The following is an 18,832-nucleotide window of genomic DNA, read 5'->3' as shown; positions in this document are numbered from 1 at the left end:
ATATATATATTAGTTCAAATATGAACCTACAACTAGACACACTGAAATATGAAATAACAATATACACGAGACATAACATGAGACTAGGGTGATTCAAAGGTGGTTGTGGTGGCTTTTGGGGGTCCTAAAAGGTTGCGTCATGATGGGAAAGTGGAGTAAGTGGGTGGATGCGACAACGAAACAATAGGTCTTTGCTATCTTGGGTGGCAGCAAGGTGGTCGGGAGCTGGACATCAAGGAATACAGTGGGGGTTAAGGGGGTTCAGAGTGATGGCAGTGAAGGGGAGGGCTAGAACAACAATACAATGGCAATATCTTTGCTGTATTGTCGTGGCAGCACGTGGGATGGGGAAGAGCGATGGCTGGGAAGGCTGGGAAAAGCAGGGAGAGCAGTATGGTTGAAGAGGGGGCGGTCCTGGTGGCTGGAATAGCAGCAAGGCTGCTCGGGGAAGGGTCCTGGATGGCTGGAACAGTGATGGCAGCAAGTGGGAGAGCTAGAATTGCAGCGACAGCAGAGAGGGAGACTGGAACAGTGGTGGTGGTGGTGTTGGAGGGCTGGTACAGTAGGAAGCCGCAGGAAAACAGCTAAGGAGGGTTTTTTTCCAGGCAGTTGCAGGAGGTACGGCGGTAGCTGCAGCGGAGGGAAGGTTGCAGAGAAAATAAAAGTCTAAGATAGTCACCACCTTGAAACAGGATACTACCGAGCACCACTCGCTCTTGGATATATCTCTAGAAGGGGAAAATAGAGACCCCGATGGCTATCCCGACAGAAAATATGACAAAAACTAACTCTCCAAACCTAAATACAACACATATATAAGAAATGGTTAGAAAATAAGGAATGACAAAAGGAAACATGTTAAAATTGGAAAGAAATGAAAAGTAGTGTGGTTTGGTTTGGCTTTGTGCCGTTCGTGCTATCCGGGTGTGTCCGCTCCCGTAACGAGAGACACCCGCGTCACCTAGAGGTTTGTTTGGCTAGCAAATTGAGCGAGCAATAATGGAACAAATGTGTGACAAAATGTTATAAAAAAATTGTTGTTCATGAAGTTTTGATCTTTTGCCTTGCTTTTATGTGGCTATTACTTTGACAGTTATTTTTTCATAGATAATTTTCTGTCTCTCATTCTTCGTTCTCCTTTTTCTTTCTTAAAGGATTATCGAGAGATGCATCCAGAAGTGACCGTACTTGATCCTCCCGATGCCATACAACATCTTTATAATCGGCAGTCCATGCTTAAAGATGTTGCTGACATAAATTTATGTGATTCCTATGGTACTTTCTACATTATTCTAAACTCTATATAATTCCATATTCAGAATTTGCTAAGATCTAAATATGTTAAACACAACGATTTTGTTAGTTTATATATTTTATAGAACCCAGATTCAGGTGCTATGAATTGGTATTGATTGCAAAGTTGTTAATGTACTTGGCTAGGCTGTTTTGGTGTTCAATCCGGTGACGACCTTAGCATTAACACCTTAATTCTTCATCTCCTTTTATTAGGTTGGGTTAGGTTATGTTTTTTTATGAGGGAAGTCGAACAGTGGTTCTGCTATAAGATTAGCAAAGTTTCATGCATACTGTCTGAAGGATGGATATCATATGTTGCTCTTATACATTTTCAAAACAACTTCCTCTTGAGTTTCTAAATTATTCATAATTACAGGTAAAATTGGAGTTCCTAAACAACTAGTTATCACTAAAGACTCATCGAAAATACCTGAAGCAGTTTCTAAGGCCGAGCTAACTTTGCCTTTAGGTAATCATTTCCTATTCTCATGCTGCAAAGTCTTTGGAAAGGGTGTTTTTTAAGTTTACAAGCCGCAATTTTTTAGTTGCGTGATTATTACTGTTTAACTGAGAGTTTTCTTCAGTTATAGTCTTGGTTAAAGCTCTGAAAATTGCCTTCACCTAAGTTATGTTTTTGAACAGGAATAAATTTTCAAATCCTGTGTTTCTCGTGATTTGATAAGTCGTTAAGGTTTTATATACACATATTTATATTGAAATGAAGAGGTGTTGGATCTATTTCTTTTTCATCAGATTTTGATAAAATGGGGAGCTTTAGGATGAAGTCTTATGTTTTAATGGTGATCTTTTATGAGCTGTCGAGTAGCGATTGATATGATGCTCACAGATAAAGGTAATGATATCCATTCAAAACTGTTTTAGTAACATAGAGTGCACGTGCCCTCTTTGTTTGAGGAATTACTAGTCCCTATTATTCCTGAACCCTTGAATACTTGAATTCTTGTTCTCTGTGATTTACCAATTGGTTTGGAACTCTTTCTCAGCATTTAATAGTTATAATAATAATAATTTTTAAATAGGCATGCAATTCGCCAGTTTAGAAGGCTATGCAGTTGGATTTTCTTTTGTTCTTTGCATCAACAATGTGTTGTTTCTTGTTTGGTGCAGTAGCTAAGCCATTAGTGGTGGATGGGACTGCAAAGTCACATGAATTATCGCTTGCTTTTGATTCATTCTCCTTGTCAAAACTTGATCCTCCAATGCTTCTTCAGGAATTTGTTAATCACGGTATGAGTCGTGGACATTTTGTTTCTTCTTTCTTAACCCGTGACTGTTGAATTAAGATCCGGTTTTTGGCTCTATTGTAGGAGGCCTTCTTTTCAAGGTTTATATTGTGGGTGAAGCAATAAAAGTTGTTCGCCGATTCTCGCTTCCTGATGTTGACAAGTGCGAACTTCTGAAGAATGCTGGCGTCTATCGGTTTCCAAGGGTTTCTTGTGCTGCAGCTTCCGCAGATGACGCAAATTTGGATCCTGGCATTGCTGGTAGCGTCATTGACAATATTGTCTTAATTATTCTTTGAACTTTATTACTGGTTATTTTAGTGCAGTGCTGATGTCCCTTTTCTGAAGAATGTTGTGCAACTTGCACATCTCGAAGTAGAATTTTTTTGCGAAGTTTGGCAGGGCTCATTTGCTTTCTTTTGTGTAATATTGTGCTTTACTTTTTGAAAATGTAGAGCTTCCTCCACGACCTTTGCTAGAGAGGCTTTCTAGAGAGCTCCGCTGCCGTTTGGTATTTCTTTGTTCAATCTATTTTCTTGTACATGAATCTTTGTTTTGTTCTTATTTTTTTTATCATGACCATCCACAGGGCTTACGCTTGTTCAATATAGATATAATAAGAGAGCATGGGACTCGAGATCGATACTATGTTATTGATATCAACTATTTTCCTGGTTTGTATCGAGATCTTTTTTTTTTCATTATGTAATATGTTTGTCATAATGGCTTAGTTAATAATTAACATCGATGCTGATATTGAAATTTTTTGTTAACTTTGGCTATGTTTAGGCTTCGCCCTTGGCGATTAAGTAAGAAAACTTATTTCATCGAGCACCTTTGTAAATATGTTGGTTTGACTGTGCCCTAGAAAATTGGAAGTTTGATGAAAAAGCCTTTGATAGAAGTTTTGTGCTCAAGGGATGACTTCATCAATGGCTACTTTGATGATCATGTAGGCCCATGTGCAAGTTGTTAACTTGATAATGATTGGCTCTCATGCACAAATATTTAGAGCTTTGATGTATCATCCTCGTTTATTGCTGTTGGATCTAAACTATATTGAATAGATCCACAAGGAAAGCGGTTCTCTTTTAAAGTTTGAATCTAACTAAGGAGTGAGATCATGATACAACCTAAATAGAGGAGGCTTTAATTAACTTTTTTGAATAGTTAGGGGCATTGGGATGGAACAGATGGGTTGTTTGAGCAGCAAACCTACCTTGTTCCAATAGATAAATATCCAAATTTCTGCCTAATTTTGTTTACTTGGATCTTGTTCAACCTATACTAAAGCAGCTATTCTCTCTGTTTTTGGTGCTGTGAATCGCCTATATATATATATATATATATATAGATAGATAGATAGATAGATAGGCCATTTTTCTTCAACAATCTGATGACCAATGCGGTGAGATTCATAAAGTATGAGTTGTTAGTATAAATCTTAACTTGAATGTGAATTAAGGTGCTATCTAGGCTATGTTGTTGATTTGTTTAGAAAGACGCTTGGTTTAACAGTTTGTTATTTTTAGATTGTATATAGTTAAAAAAAATCACATGCCATCACAGAAGCTTATCCTTTTTCTTATTATTACTATTATTATTTTTTACACAAGCTTAACCTTTTAAAAGCATGAGGAAACATTTAAAAGGTTTCAACCTAATGGATTGTAAAAACTAATTTCCTTAAATGGTCCTTAATCTCATCGCTTCATTGTTCACCTCTAGTGCTTCATGACTTGTGTGTTATGTCTTGTCTTGCCCACTCTATTAGTCCAAGGAAAACTTAGAGAATTATGAAAAAGACGGATGTATGCATGACTAGTTGCAGCCATTTGTTTTTATTCTGTCTCCCATGGATTTTTTTGTTGTTGATCTTAATACTCTTTCACATGGTTTGCAGGATATGGGAAGATGCCTGGCTACGAGCATATATTTACAGACTTCCTTCTTAGTCTGGTTCAGACCAAGTACAAGAGACGATTGAGCAACACCTGAAGCTTCATCCATGCCATGACCAGAAAAAAAAGGCTCTAAGATTCTAATTGTTCGAGTTTAGTCTGAGTCTCAGCTGAGTTTCTTTTGTACATAAGCTCCTTCACTGCTATCCGGGGCTTTTAGATAGGGATCCAGTCTCTGGTAGATGAATGAAGCTCTTCCTAAGAAAATATCAACTTTAAATAACTTAATACAATTGTGATTTGTTTCTTTCTTTTCTTATTTTATTTTATTTTTATTGCCTTACAATCCATTTTCTAGAGGGTAGACAAGTAGCTTGTGTTGTGAGATATACCAGTTGTTGAGAGATATATATACCAGATGTTGTGATATATATATAAATCAAACAGGAGAACGATCGATGAAGCGAAAAATTAGAACGAGAAAATTCACACCAGAAAACAGCAATACATCGGAACACACAAATTTACTTTGTTTGGCAAATTGCCTATGTTTACGGAGTTGCAGAGGATTTTACTATTTGAGGAATTTGTATCAGTCGATCGTCTCGACTTATAAGAGGAATCTCTCACTTTGTTGCTCTCATTTTCTCTCTCTATTCTTTTTCTACATCGAGATACACCGAAGAACCTCTACACCAAGATACACCGAAGAAGATAAACTTACAAGAGAAATAAAACCAATTTCTCTTCTGCCACAAGCCACCAAGAATATGTCAAGGGAAAACAATCTACTTCTTCTTTCTTCTTCCTTCACTGCAAGGAACTTCTTCTTGCGCTTCTCTTCCACTCTCTCGTGGAAGTCCTTCCACTGTCCCGTGGAAGTCCGAAGAGGAACACCAAAAATTCGTGACTTAATTTGAAGGAGAACCGTGCTCTCTTAATTTTCTTCCTCTTATGTTTACAACTTAAAAGAGGCAAGGGGTGTCGTCGTTTTGCGAATCTTAGGCGGGAGCAGTTCGCGTAACCATAAGGACGCAGTTGTGACCTTTCACGATCGAAAGAGCAGTAGTGAGAAGCGTCGATTCACGACTTAGCTTCGCGTGAGCGCGGGAGTAGACGGAAAAGGTCGGGCTCCAGCTAACAAATCTTCTACTTGGAGGCCGATACACATGCTACAACATTTCCTTCTTCAAATTGATATGTACTGACGGCATCGCCTTTTTCTTCAAACATGAATCCTCCACCTCTGCAACTCAAAGCCTGTCTTCACTCCAGACGACCAACCGAAGCTGTACTCAACTTCAGTTTCTCAAGAGTAACACCCTCAGTCAACATATCAACATGGTCTACATAGTTTTGCACTTCCAAGCTATTTTCTGGATTACTCTTGTCTCTGCTTACAACTTCCACTGCATGAGCAATATCCTGTCTCTTCTAAAAGCTTTTTTTCAACAAGTCTAGTCTTGTACCTCTTACTTTCATCAAATACAGTCTTCACCTGGTACACCCACTTGTTGTATAATGTCTTCTTCTCTGGTGGAAGTTCTGTCAGCTCCCACTTGCTCGAACTTTCATCTTGCAAGATTTCTTCCTAGCTTTGTGGTTTTCCACCATCTGTCTGTGGAACAATAAGAATGGGTGTCCTAGACCCACTCATCCCTTCACTTCTATCATCAACAAAACTATGAACTGTCACCAATAGTACATCTTGTACTTCTTCAGATGCCACATTTGCGATATTATTCTTCATATTCTTGGGATTTATGCAGTTCCTCTTTATGTGACCAGCCTTGCCACAATTCCAGCAGGTTGCATGTTGATCGACTTTGATTTTGATCGCCTCTTTTTTGAGTTCCTGTCCTGTCATCTTCTTCTAAAATCAACATTCAGTGCCGAACTCGTACCTGAGATCTCGCCAGAATCTTTTTTGCGCACCTCCTCAGCCAAAATCAAATCACGAATATCATCACATTTCAATTTAGATTTACCTGCAAAACTACTAACTGCCATTCTCATGGCTTCCCAACCATTTGATAACGATGCCAAAAATATCAGTGCACGTATCTCATCATCAAAAATCAATCTCAACAGACGATAATTGATTTGTGATAGTAATGAAATCATTCAGGTGTTGAGCAACTGAAACACATTCCACTATCTTCAAATTGAATAACTTCTTCATTAAGTACACTTTGTTATTCGCCAATATATTTTCATACATACTTGATAAGACTGTCATGAGATCTGCAGTCGTCCTCTCATTGACGACGTTGTGTGCAATTGACCTCGGGGTCAATCGAATAACCCCAGAACTTGTCGATCCAACAAATTCCATTCAGCCTCATCCATCATTTCAGGTCTTTTCCCCAATAATGGACGATGAAGTTTCTTCCCACAGAGGTAGTCCTCTATCTGCATCCTTCAATAACCAACATCTGTGTCATCAAACTTCTTGATCCCTGAAACCTTCACTTCATCTGCAGTCATTATTTTTCTTAAGATCCGAACAAAGGCTTTGATACCAATTGCTGTGAGATATATCAGTTGTTGATAGATATATATACCAAATGTTGTGGTATACATATATTAATCAAACAGGAGAACGATCGACGAAGCGAAAAATTAGAACGAGAAAATTCAAACAAGAAAACAGTAACACAACGGAACACAAATTTACGTGGTTCGACAAATTGTCTATGTCCACGGAGTTGCAGCTGATTTTACTACTTGAGGAATTTACATCAGTCAATCGTCTCGACTTACAAGATGAATCTCTCACTTTGTTGCTCTCTCTTCTTCTCTCTTTGTTCTTCTCTCTCTACACCAAGATACACCGAAGAACCTCTATACCGAGATACACTGAAGAAGATAAACTTATAAGAGAAATAAAATCAATATCTCTTCTGTCACTGCTTGTTCTGCTTGTTGCAGACATGTAGCTTTAGCAGAATAAATTTCAAGGTATTATTCCCATTACTTTTTGTAAATGACAATATGGCCAATTTTTAAAATTTTTCAAGTTTGCATGGCAAAATTAAAAATGTTAACCATCCAATTTCTAGCGGAGTTGGGGCCGGCTCCAATAGATTTAGTGCGACTCAAAATTGACTTGGCTTGTTCGGCTCGAAATTGATTCGAACTTCATTCAACTCAAAATAGAATCAAGTTGGCTAAAATTGAGTTGTATGGATCTTATTCAACTCAGAATTGGCTTGATCCGGCTCAAAATTAGAACTAACTAGCTCAAATTAAGTTATTTTGATCAGTTCCCACTCGAAATTGGCTCGTTACAAGTTATATTTAATTTTTTTAAGTCTTATATATATAATTTTTATAAATGAAAAAATACTATGAACCGATCTCAGAGTCAATTCGAGCCAATCTATGTATGTCTCGAAATAGGCTTGAGAAAAACTCTAAAAGTTTCAGCGTTTCAGCTCCTTTATTTTGATACAATCTCGAATCTTTGAGCTAAATTCATAGCCATTGGCCATTAATTAAGACAATAAAAAGTTGGTTAAATATATTCGGTAAAAAATTATCTATGATGGATTTGGAACTCTTATAAGGCTTAATTGTTTAATTATGGACGTAACCCTATTTCTGTTGACCAAAATAAGGGACAGCGTAAGTTTAGTGAGGTGTCTCTGTTCAAAATAATCGGCTCAGCAAAGTATGTGCGTAATACTTTGATCGTGCATTAAGATTATTTAATTTATACTTATTTTTTTACTAGGTAAAGAGTAGGATAATGTTATAAAATATTTAATATTGATTAATTTCTCCAATCTTAGCTAATCGTTTCTACCCGCTCCACCCGGTGAGACCTCATGCGTAATTAAAGTCATAATCGTTGTTAAATTTTGTTAATTATTGGTTGATTGGTTAGCAATTTAAGTTTGAAAATTAAAATGTTCAAAGATTATGGGATTTAATACAAGTGATAGCATCTATTATACCTTTCTGAATATATAAAAACATAGCTCTATAATTTATCCACTCATTAGCGTTTAATAATGATTTAATTATGCCAAATAAAATTTTGTTTTTTATTTTAGATTTTTAAAAATATTAATGTAATGAAATGTTAGCTGCACAATTATAATCAACTGATATGATTGCAGTCTATTTAATTGAATTTTATTTAAACGTGTTATTTAAATTAAAAAAAAAAGAGGCATAATGCCGAAGATGACATAGCAAAGCTTTTGAATAAAAAATTAAAATGTTAATAAGATTTGGTAATTTCTGATGAGAAAAATAATTGTTTTTAATTATCTTCTGCGTATAAACGCAAATCAGGTTTGCATGATGCCAAGGGCAAACAGCATAATTTGTGCATGCGCTCCAAACGATAAAATTTACTTAATTTGATTTGATCAACCCAAACTTTAATTCTTATGTATTTATGTCTCTAAACGTTAAACTTCTATTTTTACGCACATATCACCTTCGTGGTATATGAAAAAAATTTCACTTCTTAAAAGTTAAAATTATAATATTTTTATATAATATGAAATATCATGGTCGACGGTGATGGGAGCCTCACATCTCTAGCCTGCATAACGACCTTCGCTGTCGAGGCAGACTCTGCAGCATTCTTTGACAACCAGTCATACTGGCATTCCTCCGACCTGACCAATTTATCATGACATTCCTACGACTCGCCTCCTCTCCCTCTAGGGGTCGAGGCACCCTCATTTTCATATGACAACGGCTACAAGAGGATCCTTGCATCTGCTCCCCCCAACTCCTTACCACTCGTCTTGGTCGAAAAGATTTGTTGGCCCTCAACATGCATGCCCGAACTAGACTCCAAGGCCTCTTCAACAACCAACTTTTCACATCATCAGATGAGTCAACACCGTTAACCAAGTCAGACGCGGGCCTCGCGAGGAGCATCTTCTCCAAATTAGACTCCTAACCTCTTGCTCGTTTGACATTGCCTTTCAAGTTCCCTTCAATTTCTATATTTACATTTTTGTTTCCATTTTCAAGCAATAGCCACATCATTCATTTGAAAACCTAACGCACGCCGAGAGGAAGTAAAGAGTCTCCCGCTCCGTACCCCACGCTTCCGGCCCTATATATTTCAACTCTCCCACTTCTCCTCGCCCTTCGCATTCCCCATTCCATTTTGCGATGACGACGACGACACGAACCCTTGCCGCTTCCTCCCGCACCACCGGCAGCTACCCCGTCGTCTTCCCTCGAGTCTGCTTCTCCTTCGCCGCATACTCCAAATCAATCATCAACCATCTCCGATCATGCGGCGTCCCCATCGCCGCAGGTCTCTCCGAAGACGAATTCGCCGCCATCGAATCCACTCATCACTTCCAGTTCCCCCCCGATCTCCGCTCCATCCTCCGCGAAGGCCTCCCAATCGGACCCGGATTCCCCAATTGGCGCTCCGCCTCTTCGAATCAGCTCCAGACCCTCCTCTCCCTCCCGATCTCCGGTCTAATTCATGAAATTTCCCGTCCCGGCGGCGATTTCTGGCCGTCGGCGTGGGGCACCAGACCGGAATCCCTAGCCCAATCAATCGCAAAGGCCCGATTCATTCTTTCCGGAGCGGCGCAATTGGTTCCGGTGTATCGCCAGTTCTACATCGCCGCCAACCCTAACATTGCCGGAAACCCCCTTTTCTATATCCGCGGCGGCTATGTACGCTGCTGCGGATTCGATCTCGCCGATTTCTATCGACGCGAGGAGGTATGTTTATCGCCGGCGACCGCGCCGGCGTGGACTGCGAAGGAGGCGAGGAAGGTTGAGGTGTGGTCGGAACTCGCCGACAGCGGCGGCGGGCAGAGAGGGGTGGAGGAGTTGATGGAGGAGTTGGGGAGAAGACTGAGGGAGGGAGGGTGGAGCGAGGAGGACGTGAGAGAGATGATCGGTGCGGGAGGATCGGACGGTTGCGATGAGGTGCGGGGAGATCGGAAGGTGGTGAGTGATCAGGAGGGGGTGATGTGGCACCTGCAGAGGCTTGCAGAGGTATTGCATCGTGCTGGATGGAGCGAAGAAGAAGTGATATATGTTATAGGAGATAGAGCTTAATCATAAATCTAGGCATTTTATTTTAATTAATAATTAATATTAATATTAATATTTAATTATCATATAAACCAACACTAATTCTATAACTCCAGGAAATGAGTGAAAGATTTTTTTATTTCACTTCCACTGGCTTGTTTATCTTTTTTGATATAACAAAATGAAAAATAAATATGCGTTTTGTGAAAAGAGAAAATATAAAAAATAGGAGTGTGAATAAAATAAACCCGAAGATTTTTGTATTTTGTTTATGAATTATTATTGTTTTCAGGTTTTTTATAAAGTCGGCCGAAGTATTATTTCGCTCGCGCATCGTGCACCCAAACACTTCCCCAAATAATTGTCGCTATTTGCGGCAGAGGTTTAGTATATAACATCCATTAATTATCATTATACAATCAAGTTGGGAATCTTCGAATTGAGCATCAACAATAGTTTGACTTTCATTCATACCAAACTGGGATTGTTTGGATTCGATTCATATTATATTTTATGTTCAAAGTTGAATGGGATCCAACGATTCTGAACGGGATATGTGTCGAAAGATTAATCTAGGTGAACCTTAAGAGCGGCCCAGAAACACACAGCAAATTATCTAGATGATTGAAAAAGTAGACAAATGACCCTTCATCTTAGGTGCAAGCGAAATGACGACTTTACGAGAAATGATTCAGCTATAGTAACAATAACCTTGACACTTAATGTTGCGAGATCTAGATATATATATAAATAAAAAAGGAGAACGATCGACGAAGCGAAAAATAGAACGAGAAAAATCACACCAGAAAAGAACACAGATTTATGTGGTTCGACAAATTGCGTACGTCTATGGAATTGCAGAGGATCTTACTACTTGAGGAATTTATATCAGTCGACCACCTCGACTTACAAGAGAAATCTCTCACTTCGTTGTTATCTGTTCCTCTCTCTACACCAAGCTACACCGAAATAATTCTACACCGAGATAAACGAAAGAAGATTAACTTACAAGAGAAATAAACTCAATTTCTCTTCTGCCACAAGCCACCAAGAAGAAGCCAAAGGAGAACAATCTTCTTCTTTCTTCTTCTTTCACCGCAAGGAACTACTTTTTGCACTTCTCTTTCTCTATCACGAGGAAACCCGAAGAACTCTTCCTTTATCCCTAGAAAGCCCGAAAAAGAGCTCAAAACGTGACTACTCGACTGAAGGACCCGTCCGAAGCCTTTTATCACAAACAGGAGGGAGCGAAGAGGTGCTTCGTTTCACAAAAGAGGAAGGCGGGAGCGGTTAGCGCCTACTGTTCCCGACTGGACGCTTCGCTTCGGGCGCGGGAGTGGGCAGAGGTGGGATTGCGAGTGCGCGCCCCTTCGCAATCGGAGGAGCGGGAGCGGGAGGGGGTCTGAACCGGGCTCCAGCATAACACTTAAGACGACTGACCAATGATCGAGAATCTCAAAGTCATTTTCAACATTTTATTATGTAATTTTTATTTACTATTAATATGAGAACAACAACATGTAAAGTAATATACAAGTGATAATTTTTGCATTATAGGATTCATTTTCACCCATAAAAATTAAATGGAAAATAGATCAAATTAAAACCTAAACCCTAAACAAAAAAAAAAATGTAAAATCCCTTGATTTGATTCAATTTTTTCAACTCTAACGTGGTACTTGTTTTCCTCTAATAGAACTTCAACATAGAAAGTATGTATGCTGAAGTATCTAAATTTCAAAGTTTGGAAAATGAATCCAACATGTTTGAATATTTTCTTTTTGCGATGTCAATTTCTTGTTTTCAAATATATGCGAAAATAGGATTACTGAATCACGACTTTTCGCTTCCTAATTTTTTCTATAAAATTGAAAGAATTAATAGCACCCCTTCACACTTGGATCAATTAGCTTTTGTTTTGGAAGCTAGTTTTAATGCACTGTTGTTTGGTCACCGTATACACCAGAATTATCAACATGAATCTCAAGGAGAACGATCGGCCGTCAATCTATTGCTAAGCATGAGCAGCAGCGTCTCTAAGCCTGAGATAGGACAAAACTCCGGAAATGATTCCCTATTTAGTAGCGGTAAGATCCGTCAATGGTAAGGTGCAAATCATCACGACAGCAAGTCTCGCCGAATACTCCGCATAGGAAGTGACAAGATCCGCGCGAGAGGGAAGATCCAATCGAGGCGACAAACTGACCAGGCGGACAATACACAAGTTCTGTAAAACTTGAGCCAAACAACAAGTGAGCCATGACCCACCCGCTGAAACATGTCGACCCATTAGTTGATCGACCAACCGAAGCAATAGATCTCGTGGAAATGATCGACTAGGCCTCTTGTCAAGACGGTCAACCATATTTAGGCCAACTGATTACCCCCTGGGGATTTCAGTCTGCGACCAACACAATCAGTCACCCGCCAACCAACAGTATTTACTTAAACAGATAAATCATTGTAAACTGATATTTTTTTACATTATGATTATCATTAATTGAAATTATACGCATTAATTCTATTAAGGATGGTTGTCATAACGGTTTTCACCTTCCTTAATTGTACTAATTAGACCCTTTAAAACAGGTGGTCCCAAGAGGAATAAAGGACATGCTCTTTCCTCTCTTTGTGAGAGGGAAAGTTCCGTGAGTTCTTACTCTCTCTCTTGCCTCTTTCAATTCTGACGCTCTGGGTGTGCTCGCAAAAAAAAAAAAAACAAATTAGTATCCAACATTTTGAAGAGTGGTGTGGTGATTGTGGAGCATGCCACAAAAGAGAAGTGGAAAAGAATACGAAGAAGAAACTTCCCAAAGAGAGAGCGCGCTCATGTAAACCAATAGAGATGATGCAAAAGTGGATGTCCGCGCACAGAGCTTACAAGCCCAAATGACCCTCATGATGGAACAATTCGAGGTCCTTTGGGTAGCAATCACCCAGAGGAACAACTAGACGCCTCGTCTAGAACTAGAACCTCATGGGCCTCATACCCAAAGGTCCCCCACCAGGGAACCCTTTACTTTGAACAACTAGGTCAGCAACCAACGAGCGAAGGGACAAGCCAAGTCCAAGCACAGAGACAAACAAACAATGAAAAAGAACAATTAAGGTAATGAAGGACTCAGCCGTTCGATGGTTGTTTGCCAATTGAAAGCATCCCAAGTTACTAAGAGTTTAAAATACTCTTCGTTTCACACTTCTCAAATGTACATAAGCTGTGGAAAGACTCAGACACCCTGATCGACCTCATTCAGGGAGAAAACGAGAGTCTGAGAGCCTACATCACCCACTTCTAGAACAAGATAATAAAAGTTAGAGATCCGAAGCCTGATATAACAAGAACAACTTTGGAATGAGGAGTCCGAAGCAAGCTGTTCGGGCGTTACCTAAACCTATTCAAACCTACTACTTTTGCAGAGGTAATGAAGATGGATAACGAGCATATACTCACCAAAAAAGACCTCCAAGGCTCCCCAAATGGTAAGCAAGAGTGGACTTACCATCCTTCGAAGAAGTGGAAGAACGGGGCGAACTACGAAAGGAGAATGAAAATCAGTCCTTCGCAGTCACCAAAACAACAACACTCGGTCTTGGGATAAGTATGGAAATAATTGAGGGCACCATGACCGAAAGTGACACACTGATCAACAATCGGCCTAATATTGCGAGTGACCTCATGTTTAGTAAGGAATAAAAGGTTTAACGCCCCTCAACATGTGAATGACTGAAATAATCAAGGCCATCCAAAATGAGACTATTTCAAACCGGCCCCACCACTAAAGGCATCCCAGGCCTTAAGATATCCAAAAAGGAACTGTCACTACTACCATGAACACTGTCATGACATGAAGGAATGTCGTCAACTCTAAAATTTGATTGACCATGAACTCGATATCCAGATCCAAAGGGAGGGAGGTCTTGAGATCAGTGAAGTCGTCCTCCAGATACCTGTCTCTAATGAAGAACCTGGTAAGATCTTCTTAATCAGTGAATATTTCGATGCAAGGTACAGGAACCAACTGGTACGGATGCTTCGGAAGCACCAGGAAGTGCTTGCTTGGACTTCAGCGTAGTTGCTCGACATTGCAATTGATGAAATGTGTCACCGATTAAACATCAACCCCTACTCTCGATTGGTGCAACAGAAAATCTGGTCGACTGCCATAACTTTGGCTGAAACCGATAACAGCGGATATGCAGAAGCTGCCGAATGCTCGCTACATCCGTGAAGTCCAGTGCTAAACCTAGATTTTGAACGTCGTAATGGTCAAGAAAGCCAGTGACAGGTGGTGGATGTGCATCGACTTCACCAACCTCAATGCTGCTTGCCCAAAGTACTCCTACCATTTGCCAAAGATCGACACCTTAGTGGACGTAGCGGTCAGATACTCGGTAATGAGTTTGCTCAACGCTTACTCCGATTACCACTAGATAAAGGACGTAGAAAAAATGACATTTATTACTGTACAAGACATATTTTGTTTTAATGTAATGTCCTTCGGGCTTAAGAACGTTGAGGCGACCTATTAGTGCCTCATGGACCTAACTTTTTCTAATAAAAAAAGAAAGAATGTTGATGTATAAGTTGACTCTAGTTTCGTGCCCCGAATGCGTACCAGAAAGTCTCAAGTAGGTGTTTTGAGCTATGAGATACTATGAATGAGTAGTGAGTCGTCCCGAGTTAGTCAAGTTGATACATTACGCACATGACATCAAAATTTGACGCCAACAAGGCTCTTTCCTCTCTTTAAGAGGGGAAAATTTTCGTATGTTCTTACTCTCTCTTGCCTCTCTCAATTCCGACTCTCGGGGCGTGTTCGCAAAAAGGACAGATTAAGATCCAACAATCTCATTCATTTTGACACTTCCATGTTTGGGGATTGTTCTCATAATTATGTACACACACACACACACACACGCACACACATAATATTAATAATGAAAATAAAAATAAGTTAAAGAAAAGTCCTGATATGTGAGATTTGTTGAGAATGATATAATCATGCTGATCTATACAAGATATGTGGGAAATGTGAGCTCATATAGAAGCAAGATCTTCCTGAAATAAATATATTTATGATGATAAAAGTGAGGACATGTGATGTCTAAATTATTCTCAAATATGACATGCAAAAATTAAAGTTTAGTGTTAGTTGATGGTCAATTCATCAAAAAAAATTGTGGGTGTGTGTTGATGATTCGTGACAAATTTGGCATGAATATTGCATTCCTCTTGGCGAGGCTCACAAGGGCAATCTAACACAAGCAAGGCTCATAAATGGGAAGCATATACAAGTTAGAAAGATTTACATACAAACCGCCTAATTAAAATTAGGCTTAGCCAATTGGAATGTATATTTTTCCATATGGGAGTTATTCCAATTGAGGAGATTATCGACATGATATGAAGAGAAATGTCTATCTATCTTCTTTAATTATTCAATGAAATCAATGATTCGTTATTGAAGTAGACATGCATATATTCTGATGGATTTGCATGATTTTTTTAGTAGAAATTTTTTTGATGTAGCGAGTGATAGGCTCTTTCAGCGTTCAAGAATTCTTATTTACAAAGTTCATGTCCTCTACACATAATAATCTAAGATTTCAATTCTTTCATGTTTCGACAGTAGCTTATTATTCCATGGAGCTAAACACTAAAAAAATGGAAGAAACAAGTTTTTCCACCACTACTCTATCATCTAAACTTCAGTTTTTACGCATATGTTATCTTATCTATGCATGAAATGGTGCTTTTACTTTAAAAAAAAAGATAAAATACTAATATATTTTTTTTTTGTGATGTGAAAGATTTGGGTGGTATAAACATAACAATTAAAGTTTAACTGAATATTGCTCTTCCTAAGAGCATCCTAATGCCATAAACATTCAAATTTTTGCAGCAAAATTTACCAAACTTTTTATCTGAAAACTTTTTAAATGCCAATCTTAAAGCATCTTGCAGATGACCAACCTTGTTGTGCAGCAATCATCAAGCAAAAGCTGCTTAACATCTCTCTACATCACACACCAGCCTCACAAAAATAAAACCGATCATTTTAATTTCTCATCAAATGATTAACCGGAATCATTAACTATAATATAATTTAATGAAAATGTCATCTATCAAACTTTGCATCATTACCTTCTCCTACAATATTTGGATGCATTATAAATTGGTTTTGGTGAATGGAATCTTCAATAAAATTGAGCAGTTGCTTGAGATAAGCATTCATATTATTTTTTTCTTATATAGAAATCATAAAAGTTGAATTCTGAAATATGCATGACTAAAGTATGGTATTGTTCACGTTGATGTACTCAATGATGACGTGCAGACATGAGATTGGATGATGAATGTTCATTAATTCGTTTTGTTGAATAGGGATAGATGAGGGTTTTGCCTAACTAAGGCAAGTTAAAGAATGATTGTTTGACTCATGTATGCATTGTTATGGCATGTTCGGAGCATCTTCATTCCAAATGCGAGTTTCGTGGGAGTTGTTTTGTCATATCAGTTGGCACTCTTAACAACTAATATTTTGTTGGTACTCGGCAGTCGGTACTCGAAAATTGAAACCCAACAATTAGTACTCGACATCTTGTACTATTCAGCTAGGCGTTTGGGAACTGACTAACGTAATAGGTCCATCAAATCATGTTGATATTTCTATAAGCCTCAGGTGGTCGTTTCTTCATACAGAAGAAAAAAAAAATGTTTGTTTCCACTTTTAATTCGTTTTATTTTTTAAGCAAATATGAACTTTTTTTAAGAATACTAAAAATAAAAAAATAAAATTATGTAAAAAGTATACTAAATAAATATGCTTTTAAAATATAAAAGTATAATTAAAATAAAAATAAAAATAAAAAGTGATTCCAAATAAACCTTTTTGGAATAATTTTGTTGGGTGATTCTTTTTATAAAAAGAAAGAATATTGAATTCCAAAATGTTTGTAGATTCATACCACCTAGGTAAGACCTGAAACAATAGAGCAATGTGAAAAAGAAAAATCAGGATAGATCGAGCTGGAGTAAATGAGTCTCTTCCTACCATATTGATAACATTGAAGATGACTGACCCTCAAGAATGTTGCAGAGGATGCTGAACAAAGATAAAAACAAAAAACTCGAGTTGATAGGAGTATGATATTGTTCTTGTTGATGTACCACATGATGTTGTGGAGACATGAGACCGACTGATGAAAATCCATTTGCCTTGTTGAACGAGGGGAGATTAGCTTTTTGATAAATTAAGTCGAAATAGATAAATGGTTGTGCTGCTAATTTATGCATCATTCCAACATTTTTGTAGGTCTTTATTCTCAATGCATGTTTAGTAAAGGTCATTTGTCGTATCATGATCGTTACTCAATAGCTAGTACACAACAATTGATCAATTTGACTATAACTTTGTTAAAATCGAAATCTGGATGAAATTTACACTTTCATGCCTTGAGATACATGCCAAATGATGAAAATTTATTGGCCGCATATCAATTCTTTTGGGAGATTAACAATTTAACATATATACAACACAGTTCGTACATTATATATTTAGTACCAAAATTTTTATATTTATTTATATAATATTTTATAGTCACAATCACATCAAACATGTGCAAAAAAGTGCAGTTCACTTTACATTTTATATAGTATAAAATATTTAGATGTTATTAAAATAAGTATTAAAGCTACATATTATATGCTTAAATATATAAAAATGAGTAGCAATTAATAAATCCCTCATAATATATGTTAGCGCACAACTCGTTTTTCATCAACAACTCTTGTTCCACTGGTTTACTAGTCCATGTTTGAATCGTTCGTTAAGTAAACGAGCTAAGCACAAACAAATCTTTTAAGATAGAATTATATAAGATTCGAACACACACAATAATTTATTTGATCATGTTCAACTCGTTTTAGTTCGAAATAAAGAAATTATATATATTATTAATATAATAAGATATTATATATATTTATATCTAAATTTAAATCATCATAGCCCGAGTGTTCATGTAATTCTACGTCTATTATTACATAAGAGTGGTATAGATTCAAATTCAACACAAAACATGCAAATCAAGCCTTAAAGCACACTTTTTCCTAGCAATTTCGAATAAAACGAACTCTAGCCTGAGCCTGAGCTCACTTAAGCCCAGACTGATTACACAGCCCGAGTTCCTGTATCTGAAAAAGTGTTATTCTACACTTGCATTTGCTTGCTTCAATAGAATTTGATCTTCGTTCTCCGTTTATTTTTTTGTAAATACTGTATAACAAGTATTCCAAAACCCTAACAGGCAAAAGCTTGATGCGTACCCACCACCATAATTGAAGTAGACCGGTAGCCCATC

At 37.9% G+C, this 18,832-nt stretch overlaps 2 protein-coding genes across 2 annotated transcripts in view; both read left to right on the top strand.

Annotated features, from left to right (window-relative positions):
* LOC110031979 (inositol-tetrakisphosphate 1-kinase 3) overlaps window positions 1-4,748 on the top strand; it is an 11,823-nt gene extending 7,075 nt beyond the window's left edge. The window contains exons 4-10 of the mRNA XM_020735454.1: window positions 1,155-1,275; window positions 1,673-1,765; window positions 2,425-2,544; window positions 2,625-2,801; window positions 2,996-3,051; window positions 3,130-3,214; window positions 4,444-4,748. Coding sequence (XP_020591113.1) covers window positions 1,155-1,275; window positions 1,673-1,765; window positions 2,425-2,544; window positions 2,625-2,801; window positions 2,996-3,051; window positions 3,130-3,214; window positions 4,444-4,538 — 747 coding nt within the window. The 3' untranslated portion in view covers window positions 4,539-4,748. The remainder of the gene's footprint in view (window positions 1-1,154; window positions 1,276-1,672; window positions 1,766-2,424; window positions 2,545-2,624; window positions 2,802-2,995; window positions 3,052-3,129; window positions 3,215-4,443) is intronic.
* Window positions 4,749-9,583: 4,835 nt separating this feature from the next.
* On the top strand, window positions 9,584-10,495 carry LOC110031951. The gene has a single exon (XM_020735403.1). It carries the CDS (start codon window positions 9,584-9,586, stop codon window positions 10,493-10,495), a length of 912 nt encoding a protein of 303 aa, XP_020591062.1.
* Window positions 10,496-18,832: the final 8,337 nt, after the last annotated feature.

This window comes from Phalaenopsis equestris, unplaced genomic scaffold, assembly GCF_001263595.1.
Source record: "Phalaenopsis equestris unplaced genomic scaffold, ASM126359v1 Scaffold000873, whole genome shotgun sequence".
In the NCBI taxonomy this organism is placed as follows: domain Eukaryota; kingdom Viridiplantae; phylum Streptophyta; class Magnoliopsida; order Asparagales; family Orchidaceae; genus Phalaenopsis; species Phalaenopsis equestris.
This window is presented reverse-complemented; position numbering and strand designations above follow the sequence as displayed.